The sequence below is a fragment of the Sciurus carolinensis genome, chromosome 1, assembly GCF_902686445.1.
Source record: "Sciurus carolinensis chromosome 1, mSciCar1.2, whole genome shotgun sequence".
NCBI lineage: Eukaryota > Metazoa > Chordata > Mammalia > Rodentia > Sciuridae > Sciurus > Sciurus carolinensis.
The window spans coordinates 75,596,821-75,617,315 of NC_062213.1; the positions used below are offsets into that span (position 1 = coordinate 75,596,821).

Here is a 20,495-nt window from a genome sequence, read left to right on the forward strand (position 1 = left end):
TTTTATACGCAAGCGATGAAACATCTGAAAGGGAAATGAGGAAAACAACTCCATTTGCAATAGCCTCAAAAAAATAAAATAAAATACTTGGGAATCAATCTAGCCAAAGAGGTAAAAGATCTGTACAATGAAAACTACAAAACATTGAAGAAAGAAATTGAGGAAGACCTTAGAAGATGGAAAGATCTCCCATGTTCTTGGATAGGCAGAATTAATATTGTCAAAATGGCCATACTACCAAAAGTGCTATACAGATTCAATGCAATTCCAATTAAAATCCCAATGATGTGGCTGGGGAGATAGCTCAGCTAGTAGCATGCTTGCCTCGCAAACACATGCCCCTGAGTTTGATCCCCAGTACCGAAAAAAAAAAAAAAATCCCAATGATGTACCTTACAGAAATAGAGCAAGCAATCATGAAATTCATCTGGAAGAATAAGAAACTCAGAATAGCTAAAGCAGTCCTTAGCAGGAAGAATGAAACAAGGGGTGTTGCAATACCAGAACTTCAACTATACTACAAAGCAATAGTAACAAAAATGGCATGGTATTGGCACCAAAATAGACAGGTAGATCAATGGTACAGAATAGAGGACATGGACACACACCCAAATAAATACAATTTTCTCACACTAGACAAAGGTGCCAAAAATATGCAATGGAGAAAAGATAGCCTCTTCAACAAATGGTGCTGGGAAAACTGGAAATCCATATGCAGCAGAATGAAACTAAACCCCTATCTCTCACCCTGCACAAAAATCAACTCACAATGGATCAAGGACCTTGGAATCAGACCAGAGACCCTTCATCTTATAGAACAAAACGTAGGTCCAAATCTTCACCTTGTTGGCTTAGGATCAGACTTCCTTAACAGGACTCCCATAGCACAAGAAATAAAAGCAAGAATCAATAACTGGGATAGATTCAAACTAAAAAGCTTTCTCTCAGCAAAGGAAACTATCAGCAATGCGAAGAGAGAGAATGCTCCTTTAATGAAGCCTATGCTATTAGCTGGATCTTTCTGGCGTGGTTTATTAAATTCTTCAGCTCACTAAATACTTGCATGACCCTCTGAACCTCAATTTTTATGAGTATCAATCTTCAGACCTCAGGCTTATTAAGCATTATACCACTTCTTTGTGGATTTGCCAAATAAAGCCCTAGGTTTTTTTTTTTTTTTTTTTTTTTTCTGTTTGTTTCTTGTCATGTTTAAACTTTCATGATATGTGGTACTGATTTGTATGTATTCTGATGGTCAGCCCAAGGTTACATTCCTTCCTCATCTATGCCGTGTAGTTTAGGTATGTGGATATTCACAGTACCTACTACCTGAGATCAACTCTTAACACAGTCTCTCACCTGATCATCTCTGGTATAGGGAGCAAATCTGATTTCAAGCAAAACATCTTGACATTCCCGACTGGCTTAGAGTGTTCTGTAGGATTTTGTTCAGTATTTTGTAGTGAACATTCACAGTTGCCTAATAGGATCAAAAGCATGGTTGGGAAGATTTATCAGTATGATCCTACCTCCCAAGGAAAAATAGCATGTTTGTTCTTTTGTTTTGGTTTTCAAGTTAATGCTAAAGCTATTTGCCTTCACTTTAACTTCAGCTCACCTCAGTTACCAGGCTTTATTGTCTGCAGTCATGCTGAAACATCAACAGTGTACCATGTTTATACTAGTTTCTGGGATTTAAGTTGCTTTCCTCATCATGGAGTTCTAGACTGTAGAATATTCATGTGAATGAGGCCTTAGATCATCCAACCCCATCTACACCCAGTCCCTTGGAATTAACATTCCCCGTTGGCCTCCAAGAATAAGAAGAGCAGCCCTCCTTTACCATCTGTAGTGGGTAGGAACTCTTTCTTATATGTCTGCTTTCTCATTACTACCCTAGATTCTACCTTGAAGATGTTTTCTAAAGAATCCAAAATGCTTCAAAGAAGTATATCATTTTCAAATATGGTGAGTTCATTTCATCAGTATCATTATGGAAATTCATAAGTTTGTTTTATACACACATATAATGATATTTAATTTCTGCCAGAACAACTTAGTTTATTCCTGTGTGGCATCTGTAGAATACCTTAATTTAGAAGTTAAATTACTTCTAAATTCAATTTAATTTTTTTTAGGTTATCTCTTTCTCATACTATTGTTATTTCCTTTTCAGCCTAAAAATTTCGAAGAACCACCCAGTAGACTTCTCCTTAATAAATCTTTCCTTTATTTTTTTTCTAACTGCCAGACTAAATGTGTATGTGCTACTTAACTTCCAAATTGGTAGGATACCCACTGCAACAAAAACAATTCCTCTAAACTTAGAACACATTTTTCATGTAAATCATCCAAAACATTTTGGAATTCCCTGAGGAATTTTTGAAGTTTTCCTCATTTATATAAATGTGTAATCTGGAGAGGGCATTTTTGTTGTTGAGAATTATCCCCAGCCTGCAGTCCACCCTTTATTTGTGCCAGAGTGTTAACAGGACCTCCTCTAGTCCAGGGCAGTGAGGGCCACCAGAGCATGAGAGTCTTAGGTCATAATACACTTGACACATTTGGACATTGGGAGGGATCCTTACATCTGAAATTGGCCAGTTTAGAAAACCTGGTCATGAGGAGAGCCACCATAAAGAGAATTTGAACATTCATCTTGAGAGGAACTTATAATACAGTTGACCATGTTAAGGATTTACTAATAACTTCAGATTGTTAATGTCAAGTCATTTATATTCCAGGCTTTATCGTCTTGTTTACTTTTACCAGGAGATGCCACCGTCATAAGTTCTTCTTGGGATAATAACGTGTATGTATTTTATGCACACTCCTTTGTAATTCTGCATGCAAAATAGCAGAACCTTCCACTGCCTGGACACTTATGTTTTCTAGAGAGAACAAATATTAGAGATGAGGACAATATAAATTATATTCAAATATCATTATTTGAATCTAAAAATTTCTCCACTGGAACCTGTTTTCTTCTAAGTTTTAAATGGGTGAAAATACAAATGAGCCAGACTGAGAAATTTTTAGTTTTAAATTCAAATTTTGAATATTTTGCTTTAATAACATCAGAATAAGCAATTTGTAATTTTAGTAAGCCTTAGGAAGTATAGCATTAAATAATATTGTGTTTTCTTAAATATGTGTTTGAGTCTTAAAATTAAGCTGGAATACCATTTTAATACCTCTCATTATCTTTTAGCTATTTTTATTCCATAGCATTTGGAAGACGCCAGGACACGCTGATGGGACATGATGATGCTGTTAGTAAGATCTGTTGGCATAACGACAGGCTATATTCTGCATCATGGGACTCAACAGTGAAGGTTTATATCTAACTTTTACTTGAAATGTTTGAGCATAAAAAATTATAGATTGTTGACCAACTACCTGATTTTAGTATCATCAATCACTTCACTCTTTAACAAAGTGTATAAATAAGGATACTGAATATTATTGCCTTTTTCTGAAAATTTATGCACCTAATATAATAAGTTTATACTGATTTCTGTACTGTGTATTCAACTGGTGGTTGAATGTTCTAATATTCATTAAAAGTTGTAGACAAAAAAGTACAGGAGTAGCCCCTCTTATCTGACCTGCCTAGAACTAGTAGAGATCAGTTAATCAGAAAATTTCAAGTTAAAGTGAACAATAATTAAAAGATATGTTTAAAATCTAAAACATATAGATGCTTCATTTTCATTTACCATTCTTTTATGTAAGACTAGGCAAGCCCTTTTCTTTGGAATCCTACACAACTTTCCCACATAAACCACACCATGTTCATCTTAGATTTTTTTGGGAGGGGAGTGAGCGGGGGTACCAGGGATTGAACTCAGGCGCATTCAACCACTGACCCAAATCCCCAGCTCTAATTTGTATTTTATTTAGAGACAGGATCTCATTGAGTTGCTTAGTGCCTCGCTTTTGCTGAGGCTGATTTTGAACTTGCAATCCTCCTGCCTCAGCTGCTGGGATTACAGGCATGTACCACCATGCCCAGCTGTTCATCTTAGATTTTCAATTTATATTTATGTAAAAGAAAGCAAGACCCTTAAAACCCTTTCAATTTCCTCAGGAGTTTTTCAGGACTTTTTTCTTTATTTGATATGTTTACTTGCCTATACCTAATTTTAGTAAAATTTTCAAATATTAATGACATTATACTGCTACACTCATATTTCATTGTTCACAAAATACTTAAAGCACATAATTATAGCAGCAAATGACAGGGACAGACACAGGCACAGTCACCTGTAAACAAGCACTTGCCGGCAGGGGCGGTGGAGGGAGTATGGGCCCCAGGAAGGAGGAGCTGGACTGTTATCAGCTTAACTTCATTAGCAAGTATATTAAATGGAGGTAGGTCAAGACAGTTTTCCCTAAACAGGTTGGAAATTATTTTATATGTAAAGTTTGAAAATACCTTCTATAATATGTTCCCTCCTAGGTGTGGTCTGGTGTTCCTGCAGAGATGCCAGGCACCAAAAAACACCAGTTTGACTTGCTGGCTGAGCTGGAACATGAAGTCAGTGTGAGTACCATCAACAGAACTGCAGAAAGCTGAGCTCAAAAGTCCAGAGGGTGGGTGGGGAAGAGGTTCCTGTTTTTATTTGTGTGTATTAATTCATTGGTGGTGTTGTATTTTTCTTATTGGAAACAGGATAACTGTTTATCAAGTTGACTCTAACTTTCTGAGTCTGCTTTCTTTTCTTTTTCCTCCAATATGCATCTTTCCACATTTCCCTGAGAATTAACTTCTATCCCTCTAGACTCAAAATATCAATTTCTGAGCCTCAAATTCTTTGGGGCAACAAGATAGAACCATCTTGGGACCACGTCTTCTGACCTGGAAGGTAGATGGGACCTGTCTGTTCAGGAGACACACATCTCACAGTTAAGAACAGTTACTGCCATCTAAGATGGCCAGTTGTGCACAGCCTGGTGGCAGAAACAAAAGGGATCTTAGTTCTTGCACATTCTGTTTTCATTGGTCACACTGCTGCATCTTAGGCTATAACTTATGGCACTGTCTTTCCCTTACGGCTATGAATTGATGTCTAATATTCATGGTCTTCAGATTAGCTGAGGTTGAAAAATATTGAGTATGTAATTCAAGATGATATGCAAGTGTAATCGATTCTCAATCCTTATAAATCCCTCAAATAGTCGTGGATCAGCCCTACTTCAGGCAGTTTGGTACCACACAATTTATAGGTCATGGAATTGTCTGAGACTGAGAGTTTTAGGCTTTTGAAAATAGCATGACAGTTGCCCTCTCAATACTTCATTTTCATCTCTACTTGTATTTGGCAGCACATTAAGAATTCTACTTCATTTTAAAATAAATTATCATTCAATAGGATGCTGTTGAAATACGCCTATATTAGCTACACCAGCATACTGCGTGAAAGTTTATATCATATGACCACATATTTTAATCAACCTGGGGAAATGTAGCTAATGATCATTCTTCTTAGTGGAATATGTATTCCTGTGTTTTCTTCTGTAGGTAGATACAATCAGTTTAAATGCTGCAAGCACACTGTTGGTTTCAGGCACCAAGGAAGGCATGGTAACTATTTGGGACCTCACTACGGCCACCCTGTTGCACCAGATTCCATGCCATTCAGGGACTGTTTGTGATGCTGCTTTTAGCCCAGGTAGGTACTATCCTTTTTAATACAGATTATACCATGTGTATCAAAATTCTGAAATGAATGATAAAATGTTAAATGAAAAACACTTTGCTGGTAAGTGCCTACAGCTAAGGCCAGCGTACAGTATACAGTATACCTGTGTCACTGCCACACAGTAGAAAAGGATTGTATGTTTTTCTTAATTCCTCAACTCATCAGGGAAATTAATGTGTAAGATAAAAATGAACTCACAGAAAAGAGTTATCACCTCATCCCTGTGTCTTAGATAGAACAGGACAGTATAGTTATTTCTTAAACATAAGTTGAAGGGGAAAAAATGTGGACAGTAGGCCACTGGGTTCAGAAATAAGATCTCAGAATAAACTAACCAACAGTCTGAAGCCATCAGTCTATCTGTACTTCCCTTTGTGTTGCAGATAGTCGCCACATCCTCAGCACAGGAGCAGATGGCTGTCTGAATGTAGTAGATGTGCAGACAGGGATGCTCATCTCCTCCCTGACATCAGACGAGCCCCAAAGGTACAGTTCCTGAGCAGGCCTTGAAGACCTTTGCGCACACACAACCATTTCATTTGGGTTTATTTGGCCAGTGTAACCTACCCTTCTTTCACGATGACAGAAGGTGCTTCATTCTTGCAGGTGCTTTATCTGGGATGGAAATTCCGTTTTATCTGGAAGTCAGTCTGGCGAGCTGTTCGTTTGGGACCTCCTTGGAGCAAAAGTCAGTGAGAGAATACAGGGCCACACAGGTAAGCAGTTACTGCAGCTGTCCTTTCTAAGATACTCAAGCCTACCTCTTCCATCAGGGAACACATCTTGGGCAGATCCTCATCTCTTAGGTATGGATTTTGTTTTATGCTGACAGATATTTGACTCCAAAAAGGAAGTCTTAATATTAACTTTCACAAGAATTAAAAGCCATAGTAAAGTTATATAATAAGTTTTTAAATATAATATGTAGTGAAAGTTTTTTTTAAAGCCAGAAATATTTCAATGTAATTGTAATGAATTACAATTAAAAACTAAGGCTTCCTCCTACTGCTATCACACTGACTCTGGTATCCCAGTCCTCCTGAGAGGACATTCACCAGTATATGCTCTTGTGTGCATCCTCTTTAATGAGAGGGTGTATGTGGCTAAAACTGTAGGATACGTGAAGAGTAATATAAAACTGTTCTGCTTTTTTTCTCCATCTAGTGGTATCTTTTGGAGGTTTCACTGTCATGTTTGCATATTCTTGCATGCTTTCCTCCTGATCATTCAACTGAAGAACTGAGTTTTTAATTCTAGTATCTATTGACTTCCTGCTGTGAATTTAACTTCCCATTTTTATCCTCTCCTATGTCCGTTTCATGATTATTTCTTATTAAATTTATACCTTAAAATTATGCATTTTTTCCTTCAATAGCTCTAATTGATATTTGATTCCTTCCAATGGAAAAGGACACAAATCAGCAAACTTGGCCTATTTGGCCACCTTTTCTCTCCCAATCTGTTTCCTGACATAATCCCAGTTCTTTTGGCTTTAGATGTACATTTAAATCATTTCTTTTCATTCCTCACAAGTTCTTTGTACCAAGCAGTTAATTTTTAATGTACTACAAAGATTGTATTAGAGAAAGAGACAAGTAGCACTTACTTTTCTACTTCATAAATGAATAGCAAGCCAAGAGTGTATCTTTGGCTACCTCCTGGTCACCTTTTCTATTTAACCAAAACGTTTCTTTCTCTCAGGTGCTGTGACTTGCATATGGATGAATGAACAGTGTAGCAGCATCATCACGGGAGGGGAAGACAGACAAATTATGTTCTGGAAATTGCAGTATTAAGTGCCTTTTCCTCTCTTGAACATAAAATTCTATTTAAAGTATTTTTAAACCAAACTTTTAAAAGAACTGGTGAATGTGCAATGGTAGTAATTAGAAGTTTTACCACATGGAAAATTTGTGGTTTTAAACTTTCTAAATCATGGTGATTTTGTTTTTGAAAGCCATTCGTTGCCATTCTCTAAGGCAGATAGAATTATGGCAGGGTTAAGGAGAAAACATTACATCCCAGTGTGATGATGGGTAGAAGACTGGGTTAAGTGGCAGAGAAAAGCTAAGAGATACTAACTGGGTTGGGGAAACATCAGGAAGCACAACAGCTTAGTATTCCCCAAGAAAATGTGCAGTTATCCTCTGCTACTTCTGAGTCACTCTATTTTGTCTTCCTGATCTATCACAATTGCTGACACTGGGTTTTTAAGAATGTGTTTTTTCATGGCGTGGTTACTTTCTATAATGCTGTACCCAGCTTCTAAGAACCTGGGAAAGGATTAGCAGTTCTTATAACAGTAAATTTACTGTGTATAGGAATGGTTTGTATTTCATTAAGCTATTAAATGCTCATCTTTTCTACATTAAAAATATTTTTCTGTAATGAGAGAAGTTTCATTTTCTTAAATTTATTATAAACACTAGTAGCTTTTATAAATCACAAGTGTTGATCCTTCTTAGAAAACCACAGTTTAAGAAGTAATGGAACTATATTCATCACTATCTTCACACTAAAATCCAACTAGCCAGACAGATAATGAAACTGGGAAATGTACTAAATTTCAAACAAGGTAACCTATATAGCAATAACACCGATTTTCTTTCATGTTCAACTTCTGAACAACAATAATTATGTGATTTTAAATTTTCCACACTCTTTAGAAAGCATTGTTATCTTGAGGAGTGTAGCATAAAGAGAAAAATTCTGAATCAACCAAGATAACAAATATCAAGGTCAGTTTTAAATGTCAGTAAGTATCACATGGTCTGTGATGTTGGTAGAGAGAATCCATAGCCGAGTTCTTGCTGCGCAGCCTGAGTGCACAGGGTGAATAATCCCTCAGATTTGCAAACTGGGGCTCCTGGCTGGAAGGAGGAGCTTTGACACTCACAGCCTCTGAGGTGTAAGAGAAATTCTCAACAGCCATGGATGTCAGCTGCTCACAGAAAGCAGAGCCCTGCTGCCTTCCACAGCTGGAAACAAATTTCACATGCCCATCGAGACTATAAACAAGTATGACGACTGACAAAGTTCCAAATGATGCAATAACAGACTAAAATTTAACTTTATACATATTTAATTAAAATAGGATAGGCATAAATCAAAAAGAAAACAGGATAAAATGTCACTGCCATTTTGTTTTCAAGGAAGAGTCAGTCAGAGACAACAAATTATCAGGAAAACATTCTAAGAGCATTCTGAAGTAGGTAAGTTACACATAATTAAGATTCAAATGCCAAAATTAAGTATTATCTCACTTAATCCACAAATGAAAAAAAGGAGTCCAAAGGTTATCCTGTTTAGTATAAGAAATTTTTACATTAAATATAATAGCAATTTGTTTTTCAGAAAGTGATACTGGCAAATATTAGAAGAAAGAAATTTCTATTATGCAATGACTAGAAAATCTCAACTACAACTAAGCAGCTATGCCATAGCTCAGTAAGTACCATTAAACTGTTATGGGCTAGTGTACATTTCAGTTTAATATACAACTACATTTTGGGTTTTAGAAAGGCAGCAATAATTATATTTTGGCTTTTATTCTAGATGCTTAACACAGTTAAGGCGACAGTTCAAGCATTATTAAGTGAAGGTAGTTAAAATTTAATGGCAATCATTACAATCTCTGGCAACCTACACACACTGTAATGCTTACATGGAATGAAATCAGTGTTACTTAATTGGTGTCATACACACACACACACACACACACACACACAGAACTTAAACTATCAAAGGCAATCATCCTAAATGTACTATGGTAACATGTTAAAAATGTAAATACACCATACAACTAAAGTAACATGAACACACTATTCATTACTCAGGAGACAAGTGACTGCTTCTCACACAAAACTAAACCTGTATCAGTCATCCTAATCACAATGGCTTATAAAAGCATCAGGTTCCCAGTAGAGAAACTATTCTAGGAAAGTCAGTAAATCTTTTGAAAGTTTCACGTCTGTAAAATCAGGATAAGGCTACAACTATCTTGAAATCTGAAGAAAGTATCAGATGCAACAGTAAGGTTCCCAGCCATGATGTACAGAAAGGTCCTCATGCAGCATATGTTCCCTGGCTCCAGGAAAGCTTCGAGTGCATAACGCAGAAGTTGCCGAAGAAGGAAATTGGAGAAGTTCAGCTGTGTTTACACGGTGCTATGACTTAAACCTCAGGAATGGTGTGATCCATCAGGCTTTTCATAATGCTCGGTGCCATCCTATAAGAGAGTCACTTTCATTACCCTTGGAGCTTTTGTTTGTTTTTTTTAAAAATGCTATGTTAAGTTCAAGAAAACCCCAATTACATTTGAGCATCAATTATCAGTGAGATGGGGAAGATGGAAAAGTTCTTTCAGATGAGCTCAGATCTAAGTCTCTGGTAATTTTGTTGAAGGAAAACAGTGTGAAAGGCTAGACAAATTAAGATATAAGTTCTAAAAAACATACAGTCATAATGAATTGGAGAGGAAATAGGGAAGAAGTGGTTTAAGGAAAAACTCTACAAAAATTAGTCTTGAAAGTAACTCTTCTCTACAATAGGTAGTTACCAGAAGCTTCTACCCAGAAGCCAACATAAAAATTTCATTACAAAGGTCATATTTATGAATTTGTAAAATCTCATATCCACATGCATGACAGAAATTCTGAAAGGAGGATTCTAAGTAGGCTTGGCAAAAACAGTTATGACAGAAGCTCAGATTTAAAAAGCACTAGTGAAAGTAGCCCTATTCAGTTTTTTCCATTGAGCTTCCCAATCCTATCCTGCAGACTGACAGCAGCACTACACACCTCTACCTGAGATGCTCAAGAGAAGTTCTCTATTATTTTTGTATGCAGCACTGGGACTGAACCCAGGACCTTGCACATGCTGGCAAGTACTTGACCTCTGAGCTACACTGCCCACTCCTTTTTTAGTTTTGAGAGAGGGTCTCACTAGGTTGCTCCTCTAACTTTTGATCCTACTGCTTCAGCCTCCCAAGTAGCTGGGATTATAGGCATGCACAACTGTGCCTAGCTGAAACTATTATTCTTAACATTCAGTAAGTAAGAATTCACCACCACAAACCAGCATGACTAGATTTCTACCGAGTAGAGGAATTGTAGGCAGAGTGCTACTGCAGTCATTTGTATTGCAAGTTGAAAGCAAGTTACCTCTTCTTGAAAACCTTTTACTAGGCACTGTTAAAATTTATCAAGAGTATAGTGAATTTTATTTCATACTTGGGAAATAGCAAGGAACCATCCTTACCAAACAATTCCTCTGATGCAAATAATTTATTTCAAATTTCTAGATAAAAACACCAATGTCATCTTTAAGGTAAAAGAACCAAAGGATTGGAAATTAGAAATGGTGCTTATATGAAGTCCCACATCTATACATGTTAAGTTGAAGAATTTATGTACTTACCGTTTAATAATGTGCTCAAAGATAAAAGCAGGCATGATTGTGATGGTAACTACAGTCCCTGATGTTGACAGTATGTCTGCAATTTGAGAGTCCTGAAGAAAACACATAATGAAAGTTAATTTCACTGGAACTTTATTTAATATTCTTGATAAATATTTAATATACATCCTGTTGTATTTTATTAGTATATCCAAAATCCTGACCCTTGGTATTTCTAAACTTTTTAAGCTTTCCTTGCCAAGTTTAATTCTACACTATTTTACAGCTGGTAACAAAATCACTAAAGTAAACTGAGCTAAATATACTAGACAAATCATCTTTTCATTATTTACAAATGAGTAATTTTTCCATACATAATACAGTATCATGTCAGTTAACTACATTCTACAGTTCAAGAAATGGGGTCTTAATTAAACCTTTATGACTGAAAACAACTTGTGGAAAGAAAAAAACTTTTTAAAGTCTAAAATGGACCAAAATTATTACTCATTTCCTAAATTCCTGGATTGAAAAGATAGCCAAACCAATCACTCATTAAATGTTGTCAAAATTTTCACTGCCCAAGTCTCCACAGAATTTTAACTCAAGTAACTTCAGGGATCGTTTAGTCCAGCCCCTTCTGTACACAGGAAAGATGATTCTAGAAAACATTCCAGAGAATTTTTGTGACTGCCCCAAGAACAAAGCTAGCTGAGCCCAGGCCAGACCACAGCCCAAGGTCCTATGCCTCCCACCTCCCAAGTTTCTGTATTTTGGAGGTCAGTATAAAACAGCACCACCTAAATGGTCAAAGGAAAAAGACATCTGATAGAATAAAACTGCAGCAGAACCAGGCAGAAGGACTATTCCTCACCTTCAAACCAATGACATTCTGCCCGTTGATTTCACAGATGTTATGTTCGGTGAGAAGACCATTTCTGGCTGCAGAACTATCTTTCACTATGGATGTTATTTTCCCATTTTTAAAGATAAAACCAACATGTCCAGTACTATCCTTGTGCATGGTAACTGTGCGTTCAAAGGGTCTGAAAACAAAATGGACAATTCTAATTAAAATTTTAATATCAAGGTAAACATTTCAATGAAATTGCTATGCCATAAATTCCATCCCATTGGATAGTTTGTTAAATTCTAAGTGTTTCCAGTAACAACTTATTATAGCTCTGATGTACATGCACCAAACTTTGTGTAAAATGTTTTTAAAAATCGCTTCATGGGCTGGGGAGATAGCTCAGTCGGTAGAGTGCTTGCCTTGCAAGCACGAGGCTCTGGGTTCGATCCCCAGTACCGCAAAAAAAAAAAAAAAAAAAAATTCTCTTCATTATGATTTGGCTTATCTGAAGAAGGAAATCTTGATTAGTATCAGAGACAAGTAAACATAATGCTTCATGCAGTTCATCAACAGCTTTTTCCTTTAAAATTCATACTTTTGCATTAGCAATGGGCTTTGAACTGAATCAAGAGTTAAAATTGAACATTTACTTTTCATTAACTTTAAGCATTTCTTGAAGCCTAACTCTTAAGAAACATTTTTAAAATTTTAAAACCTTTATAATATTTCTCACATCATAAGTTTGAAAATTTTATAGAAAATGTTTTTTTGTTGTTGCTTTATTTTGCTCTATTTTAGAAGAACTGCAGAAGCAGGAAGATTTCCTCCAGAGGGTACACAGCTATTATAAAGAGTCAGTGTGTGTGCTCTTAGAAGGTATCATACCAGTTATACTTCCTCACATCTTTAAAACTCTGCTATCTGGGGGCTGGGGAAGTAGCTCAGACCAGCACTACCACAATCCCCAGCACCAACACCAAAAAACAAAAACAAAACTCTGCTATCATGTTATAAGGGTTTTATAATCAACCTATGCTTATATTATAAAATTCAGAAGAGTCTTATCTTCTGTTGGTGAAATTGTGCTTATACAAAAAAAATGACATTCATCTATAAGAATGTTTAGTAAATATCTAAAATATATGAGAAATTAGAAACAATTATAGAGAAAACAGAAGTTTAACTGAGAAGAGAAAAAAATTCACAAGTTTATTGTAACAATGTGATACAGCTCCACCCTTCACACTTATAGGAACTGGAAAAGAAAATAAAGGAGGGCTCAGTATGATGAGCTTAATAGTTAAGAGTTATAACTGAACTAACTGCTACCAGACAACATTTTATCCTCTTGACAACAACAGGTGCATAACCACCCAAAAGGCCAGATTTGGTTTTCAAAAAATCATAAACTTCCTGGACTCTAACCCTCACGATGCTTATAAATTCTGAAATAAGGTATATATGCAAAATCAGAATTCTATTTTTAAAAAATCAAACTATATAAGAAAAATCTGCATCATAAAACTACAAGACTATAAGGCTTATCAACATTTGATTATTTTCTGCAACACTATATTCACAAAATCCTGAAAGCCCAAGAAAATAACCCCCTGAATTTTCATTTTAACTGTTTACTAATAGTTTACCTGTCACGAATGGTCATAGTAATCTTCTCTCCAAAAGCCTGTTTGAGCACCTTGTGTGCTTTATCAGAGCTCCAGCCTGCACAGTTTTCACCGTTGATCTGCAGCACCTGGTCCCCAAATCTCAGACCAACTAATGAGGCTGGAGAATTAGCCTGGACTAGCTGAACAAATATACCCTAAACAATAAGGAAAATAATTGGTCATTTCCTGTTAGGTATTTGAAAGTACTGTTTAGAAATCTCCCCTCAAAACCAGAAAAAAAAAAAAGGAAAACTATATAACATGGCAAATTAACCCCTTAAAAGAATATGAAACCTTTATCCAGGCAATCACCTCAACAAACAAGGCAAGGGCTTGTGTTGTAGCTCAGTGGTAGAGTGCTTAACTAGCACATGTGAGGCACTGGGTTCGATCCTCAGCACCACATAAAGATAAATAAATAGATTACAACTAAAAACCATTTTAAAAAAAAAGAAGAACGAGGCAGACAGATTAAGATCTCAGTGGTAATTTCTACTGCAAATCATGAGTACCTGACCAACCTCAATCAGTCCCTTCATCGCCTTAGAGTGAAAACACTAAGGAGAATGAAGTAGGACAGTTTTCATCGAGATAACCCTCTAGAAATCTGACAGAATACTAGATGGGTGTTCTTATCTGGGGGGAAAGCAAGTCAAGTGTTAGAAGTCTGGTGAGTCTTTTATGGCTTTAAAAAAAGGTAAGGCAATAATTTTTGCTTTTAAGCTAAAAAAATCCTTTGCTTGTTTGCTAAATTATGCATATCAAGTAAGATTAGAGGTTAATGCCTAAAATAATGAACATATTAAATATGATGTGAGCTCTTACAAAAAATCCACTATGAAATAAAGAAAACTCAAGCATCACTAACTAAGAATTAAACCCACATGGATAGTCTTATTTATGTAAGCTCTCAGATACTGAACCAAATATAATTAAGAGTAAACCTGGGAAAATACCAACACATCTACAAGGCTAGACCTTTTTCTACAAAGGTAGGTCAGACATGATTTCTGTCATGGGTCTATTATACTTTAAGGCAGCTCCCCATAAAATGGACCAATATGCTTTGGCCAAGTGGGCAAATCCACTACTAGGATAACTACAGTGAGGCAAAGGGGCCTACAAAGACTACCTTTTTTCTTTATGGCACAGAAAAGAAGCAGGAAAGATATCCTGGCTGATGAGTCAACTGCAAATTCTACTCACGGAAAAGGAAGTGAGAAAGAGCAGCTAAGTCAGGAGTCCCAATCAAGCACACTGATGTGTCTTCAATGAGCTATGAGTGTGCAGATATCAAATACCCTCAGCCCTCTAGATTGTCAGGCAGGCATGGAGCTTCCTGCCAAGGTTAGCCTTATTGCGTGTGGAAAAGCTAGACTTAGTGAGCTGATGAGACTTAATACTGACACTAAATCCAATAAGGTAATGGCTAAAACCACAAATCAGGATAAAGACCCAATATGGGGGCTGGGGAGATAGCTCAGTCATAGAGTGCTTGCCTTGTAAGCACAAGGCCCTGGGTTCGATCCCCAGCACCCAAAAAAAAAAAAAAAAAAAGACCTATATGTTCTTTTTTTTTTTTTTGTACTAGGGATCGAACTCAGGGCTGAGCTATCTCCCCAGCCCCCAACATGTTCTTAACAAATTCTAAAATGTTCCTCAGAGAGTAACCCTGTTTCATGTCTTTAGTATGGTGAGAAATAATTGCTTTACTACTACTTTATTAAAATGATTAAATGATTTACTGAAGTTATTTACTTTATTTTTTTTTTTTTTTTTTTTTTTTTTTTTTTTTGTGGTGCTGGGGATCGAACCCAGGGCCTTGTGCTTGCAAGGCAAGCACTCTACCGACTGAGCTATCTCCCCAGCCCAGTTATTTACTTTATTAAAATAAAGTAGTAATTGCCCTAATTAGAAGAAACAGGCTCAGAAAATGACCTATTAAACTGAATTTTAAGGACACAAATAACCTTCAAAATCATCTCACAAGCTAAATAATCATCGAGTTTAAAAATGCATGCATGTTGATCCTTACTGATCAGTTTTTAGCTTTCATATATGTTGCCCTATTTCAATCCCAGAATGCTCTATTATGTTATAGACACTAACATAGTTTATAATAATAAGACTAGTAAACTTTGTTAGAGTACTAAGAAAAAAGAAAAAATTGATCAAAGTAATATGCTTGCAAGTTCTCACTCTGCTTTCTCAAAATAGGGCATCTACAATTGAACAAATTTAAGGTAGTAAATTTATAATATCCTCAGTTATAGATGCATCATTACAACTAAAGCATTTCCATTTCAAATTATTCTAACATTATTAATTATTCTAACATTAATCACTTAATATAAAGCTATTTAGATAAATGAAAATAGATATTAAAATACTTACATTATCTATTGATTTAAGTCTAAGCCCAATTTTTCCATCTTGATCCTTACACAAAATGACTTCACGAATCCCTTGCTTAATCTCTGCTCTACGAATTCCAACATCATTACCAGTTACAGGAGCCACCATATAATTCATACTGGAAGGCCTTGCTACCAACTGCTGACAAAAAACATATAGAATGTATCAATATTTAGTAACACTGTCCTGAAAAAATTTAAAATACCTGGAAAGTAATTCAGTTGTGCTTTTCCAAAAATTAATCCATAAATAATTTCCTTCAGATAAAGTCTAATCTGCAAAAATGGCACTCATATTTATTTACTAATTCCTCAGGTAATTCCCTGTTGTGTGCCTTCTCAAATTCACTGCGATTTGTTTCATGCATACCATCTTTTGCTGCATAAAGACATAGAACTCAACCACAGACCACCAATGACAGTGGTCTAGTACATAATGACCTATTGATTTCACAGCCACCTTAGTTTGTGCAAATACACTCTATATTTGCACAATGATGAAATCAATTAAAATCATTTTGTAGAACATATTCCTCTCATAGAGCAACTCTACTTTGATTTGTCTTATTTCAAATATATTTTCCTTGAACTTAAAGCTCATGCTATACTTTTGAGACACACTTTCCAGAAGGATCTTTTATGCTGACGCCACTTCATTTTTATCAGAGGTACTTGGCTTGATTTTTACATACTCCTGAGTTAAGAATGATTTTTATGTTTTTAAAAGTTGTAAACAAACAAGAATACATGACAGATCAAAAGTGATTATTAAAACCTAAAATAATTATGGGAATCTTTATGGAAAAAAAACTGTTGAATCTCAGTTTTATGAAGGTGAATTTGCATCTTTTACAAATAAAATACAAAGCTGTTACTGTCATATAAAGTTCAAAGATTTCTAGAAGTATGTGGATATACACAGAATCAAAGAAGTACGTAGTCTCTGGTACTAAGCTACTGTCTATAAGCTCCAGATCCACCTTTCTATTCTTAACTTGGTGACGTTGGGGCTTGAACTGTTACATTTTCCTTTATCAGAATCTTTTGGGTTCCCTTCCATCACATGAGGCCCTAGACAGACTGGAGGGACAAGAGCCTATTCTTTCCTGTTTGCTGCTTGTTCTTATCAGCACTGCCTGAGTATGGCCCTTAATTTACACAACAGCACCTATTTCCAGTCTCCAGCTTTTACTGACACTTAGAACCAGCCTCATTTCAACCTTTGAGGGCCTGATACTTCCAGCAGGATCCTCTCCTCTAAGGTCTGAGTGCTAGCTCTTGGGATCTTTGCCTTAGCTTCAAGCTTCTATTAACTTCAACTTCTTGGAGTCCTGAGAGAAGGAGCTAACTTTCTGCAGTTACACCTCTGGTCCACTTTTGCTTTTTCAATTCTTCATTTCTTAAATTATCTCTGTTGAAAACTTACTACAATTTAATTTGACAACTGAACCCTGACTAATTACAAGCCAAGTTTTCAATAAATATTTGGTAAATAAACACAAAATACTGTATTAAGCACTGGGGTTATGGCAACAAGACAGACATGGATTCTGTCATGATGTATTTTACTGTAATTATAACTAAGTGCTATACAGTGCTATGGTCTTATAGGAATGGCTTTAATAAAAAGTTATAATAGATATGTTACCCAGAATCTGCGGCCTAATTATAAGGAGTTTTGGATTTTATAGGAATGTTAAGAGATACGAGTAAAGAAATGATAATGACAGATCTGTACTTCAGATTAATTAACCCAACAGCATCTTAATACTGTTTGAAATAAGAAGTTACTATGGGAAATGTACCAGATTACTGTAATAGTCTAGTTTACAAGTCCAGAAACCCTGTATACAGTTATAGTAGAACCGGAATGGATAAAATGAGCACAAGAAATATGGTAATGACAGAATCACTAGGCCTCAGTAACTGGCTAAATGCAGAAGACAAAGAACCAGTAAAAAGCATCTGAATTTTAAGTCCAAATAAATCCAAACAGTGATAATAGCACAAAAGGAAGCAGATGATGCAAGAATATCCACAAAGAAATCAAAAATTTGAGAAGAGATGTCAATGCTTAAGTTATAAATTTGAGAGTTAGTTACAAAAAGGAGAGCTTATATCTATGTATAAAATTATGACATATAATTCAAAATTAATTATACTATACATACCCCCTGAACTGGTGCTCCAGGGACCACGGCCATATTTGCACGTATTTCTTCATCATTTAAACTTAGGCCCATGTACTGGGAGAGCTCCGGATACAGTTTAGGATAGAGATCTAACATAAATAAATGGAAGAATGAATGAATGAATGAAAAAAAGGCATTGAAAGAATACTCAAAAGGAAAACTACTGTTCACACAGGGCTTCTACCTGTGTTTTAAAAATGACATTTAAGTTAGAAAACTTAGGATGAATATAAAGTAGCAATTTGGAAGAGGACTTCCCTATCTATGTGATTATAAATGAAAAATACAGAAAATGTTTAAGATAAAAGTCATAAAATATGAATACATCTGAACTGAAAAAAATCTTCAATTTCTAAAACAGGTATTCCTTAGTGGATGGGGGATTGGTTTCAGGTCCCACCACAGATAACCAAATCTGCGGATCCTCAAGTTCTTTATATAAAATGGTGTAGTATTTACATATAACCTATGCATATCCTCTTATATACTTTAAATCACCACTAGATTACTTGTATTAATATAATGCAAATGTTATAATTTGCATAATATTAATACAAATGTTATATAAATGGTTATTGATTATATTATTTAGGGAATAAATGACAAGAAAACAATTTTGTACATGGTCAGTACAGATTGTTTTTCTGTTTTTATTTTTTGTTTACTTATTTTTGGTACTGGAGATTGAATCCAGGGGTACTTTGACACTGGGCTATGTTCCCAGTCCTTTTTATTTTTTATTTGAGACAGGGTCTTGCTAAGTTGCTCAGTTTGGCCTTGAATACTTATAATCCTCCTGTCTCAGCCTCCAGAGTTGTTGGGATTATAGGCATGCACAACCACACCCAGCAATTCTATTTTCAGTGTGTGGTTGAATCAATCTGTGGATAAAGAACCCAAGGAAACAGAGGACTGACTATTCAAGAGTAAAAACAATTTTTCCAAATAAATTATATTGCCCTTTTTGTTTCTTAAACTTATTTCATTAGGAGTTATATACGAATACTGCTGATTTCTCCAATTCAGAACTGACCAAAATGTCTATTTTCAAGTCAGCTACTAATGACTCATTCACAAAACACAGCTATGGAATGAATCTTCTCAACTAACAACAATAATAAATAAAATTCAAAGCTCATAATATTATTTAGTGCCATATCATTTTAAGAATGTTAATCAAATTCCAACGAAATTCTAAAAAACAGTATTTTTAAAGATTAATAATACTTTGACTTTTTAGTAGTTGTGTATTATTTCTAAAAAGCTCTTTTTAAAATGATCTATTTGTAAATTAAAATGGATTTTCTAAAGGAACAATGTTATAAATAGCTATAAAACAAGATGACAAGTCACAAAGACCTTACAGTTAACATTTGATTTGCATCTTAAGTCCTCTTATTTAAAGACTCTGTCCTGAATTTCCCTCTGAAATTTAAAGGAAAAGTAAGAAAAGACAGGATATGGAGATTTAAAACACTCTTGGATTTGAGAAATATTCCAAAAGTAGGTGGCTGGAAATTTTAGAAGTTCCCCTAGCAAAGACAAAAGATGGTTGAGGAAGTTCAAGAGCAATAGATAAACCAGTGCTTCTGCAAATTAGCTAATAAATTACTATTTTCAAAGAGTAATCCAAAATGAATGGCAAAACATTTTACATTTTCATAGTTCCCATGTAAGGTTTTTAAATAAATGAGTCCACCATGTGTGAGAGTCTTAAGAGTCAGAATAAAATCAGTTTTCCTTAAGTTAGAAACAAATCTTCATATTCAGTTATTTTCTTAATTAGGTAAAGGACTATATTTTTTGATAAATATTTTTCTTATTTCTATAAGAGCTTTAACCAATTTTATACAGTATATCAAAAAGGAAAAAATAAATAAATATTGGACACTTAACAGGTATTTCTGTGCTGAGAGAATAAACCCAAAGTATAAACCTACTTCCATCTTGAGAGATGGGAGCAGAAGCTTCTGACAATATTGCTGGGTTGGCAGGGTTTGCAGAAAAGGCAGTTTGAGCCTGAAAAAGAGGAGAAGAAAATTCTCACACCACATCATAAATTCTTACTTAACATTCTTAATTTACAAGTTTAACCTAGTATTTCCAAAAAGAAACTAAAACCTTAAGTTTTCTAGTAAGTTTCATTTCAAACACTTCAGCAACAAATTTTTTCAAAGGAAATCTGTAAATCAAAAATATAATGCATACTCTGAATATTTTAAAGTTATCATAAAAATTGAATAAACATCATTTTACTTCTATTTCAT

General features: G+C 35.3%; 2 protein-coding genes across 5 annotated transcripts in view; one reads left to right on the top strand and one right to left on the bottom strand.

The window, feature by feature from the left end:
• Nsmaf (neutral sphingomyelinase activation associated factor) overlaps nt 1-8,090 on the top strand; it is a 52,280-nt gene extending 44,190 nt beyond the window's left edge. For all 3 annotated transcript variants that reach the window (XM_047516260.1, XM_047516250.1, XM_047516268.1), the window contains 8 exons: nt 1,901-1,968; nt 2,745-2,812; nt 3,212-3,335; nt 4,463-4,546; nt 5,525-5,675; nt 6,089-6,191; nt 6,312-6,421; nt 7,407-8,090. In XM_047516260.1, the coding sequence (XP_047372216.1) occupies nt 1,901-1,968; nt 2,745-2,812; nt 3,212-3,335; nt 4,463-4,546; nt 5,525-5,675; nt 6,089-6,191; nt 6,312-6,421; nt 7,407-7,501 (803 nt within the window). In that variant the 3' untranslated portion in view covers nt 7,502-8,090. The remainder of the gene's footprint in view (nt 1-1,900; nt 1,969-2,744; nt 2,813-3,211; nt 3,336-4,462; nt 4,547-5,524; nt 5,676-6,088; nt 6,192-6,311; nt 6,422-7,406) is intronic.
• A 666-nt stretch (nt 8,091-8,756) lies between these two features.
• Sdcbp (syndecan binding protein) overlaps nt 8,757-20,495 on the bottom strand; it is a 32,930-nt gene continuing 21,191 nt past the window's right edge. Inside the window, exons 3-9 of one of the 2 annotated variants that reach the window (XM_047561284.1) lie at nt 20,169-20,247; nt 18,208-18,317; nt 16,017-16,175; nt 13,602-13,777; nt 11,977-12,148; nt 11,124-11,215; nt 8,757-9,933 (exon numbers count right to left, since the gene is read on the bottom strand). In XM_047561284.1, the coding sequence (XP_047417240.1) occupies nt 9,879-9,933; nt 11,124-11,215; nt 11,977-12,148; nt 13,602-13,777; nt 16,017-16,175; nt 18,208-18,317; nt 20,169-20,247 (843 nt within the window). In that variant the 3' untranslated portion in view covers nt 8,757-9,878. Of the gene's footprint in view, nt 9,934-11,123; nt 11,216-11,976; nt 12,149-13,601; nt 13,778-16,016; nt 16,179-18,207; nt 18,318-20,168; nt 20,248-20,495 lie in introns of both variants that reach the window. The other variant, XM_047561274.1, reaches the window with a different exon arrangement.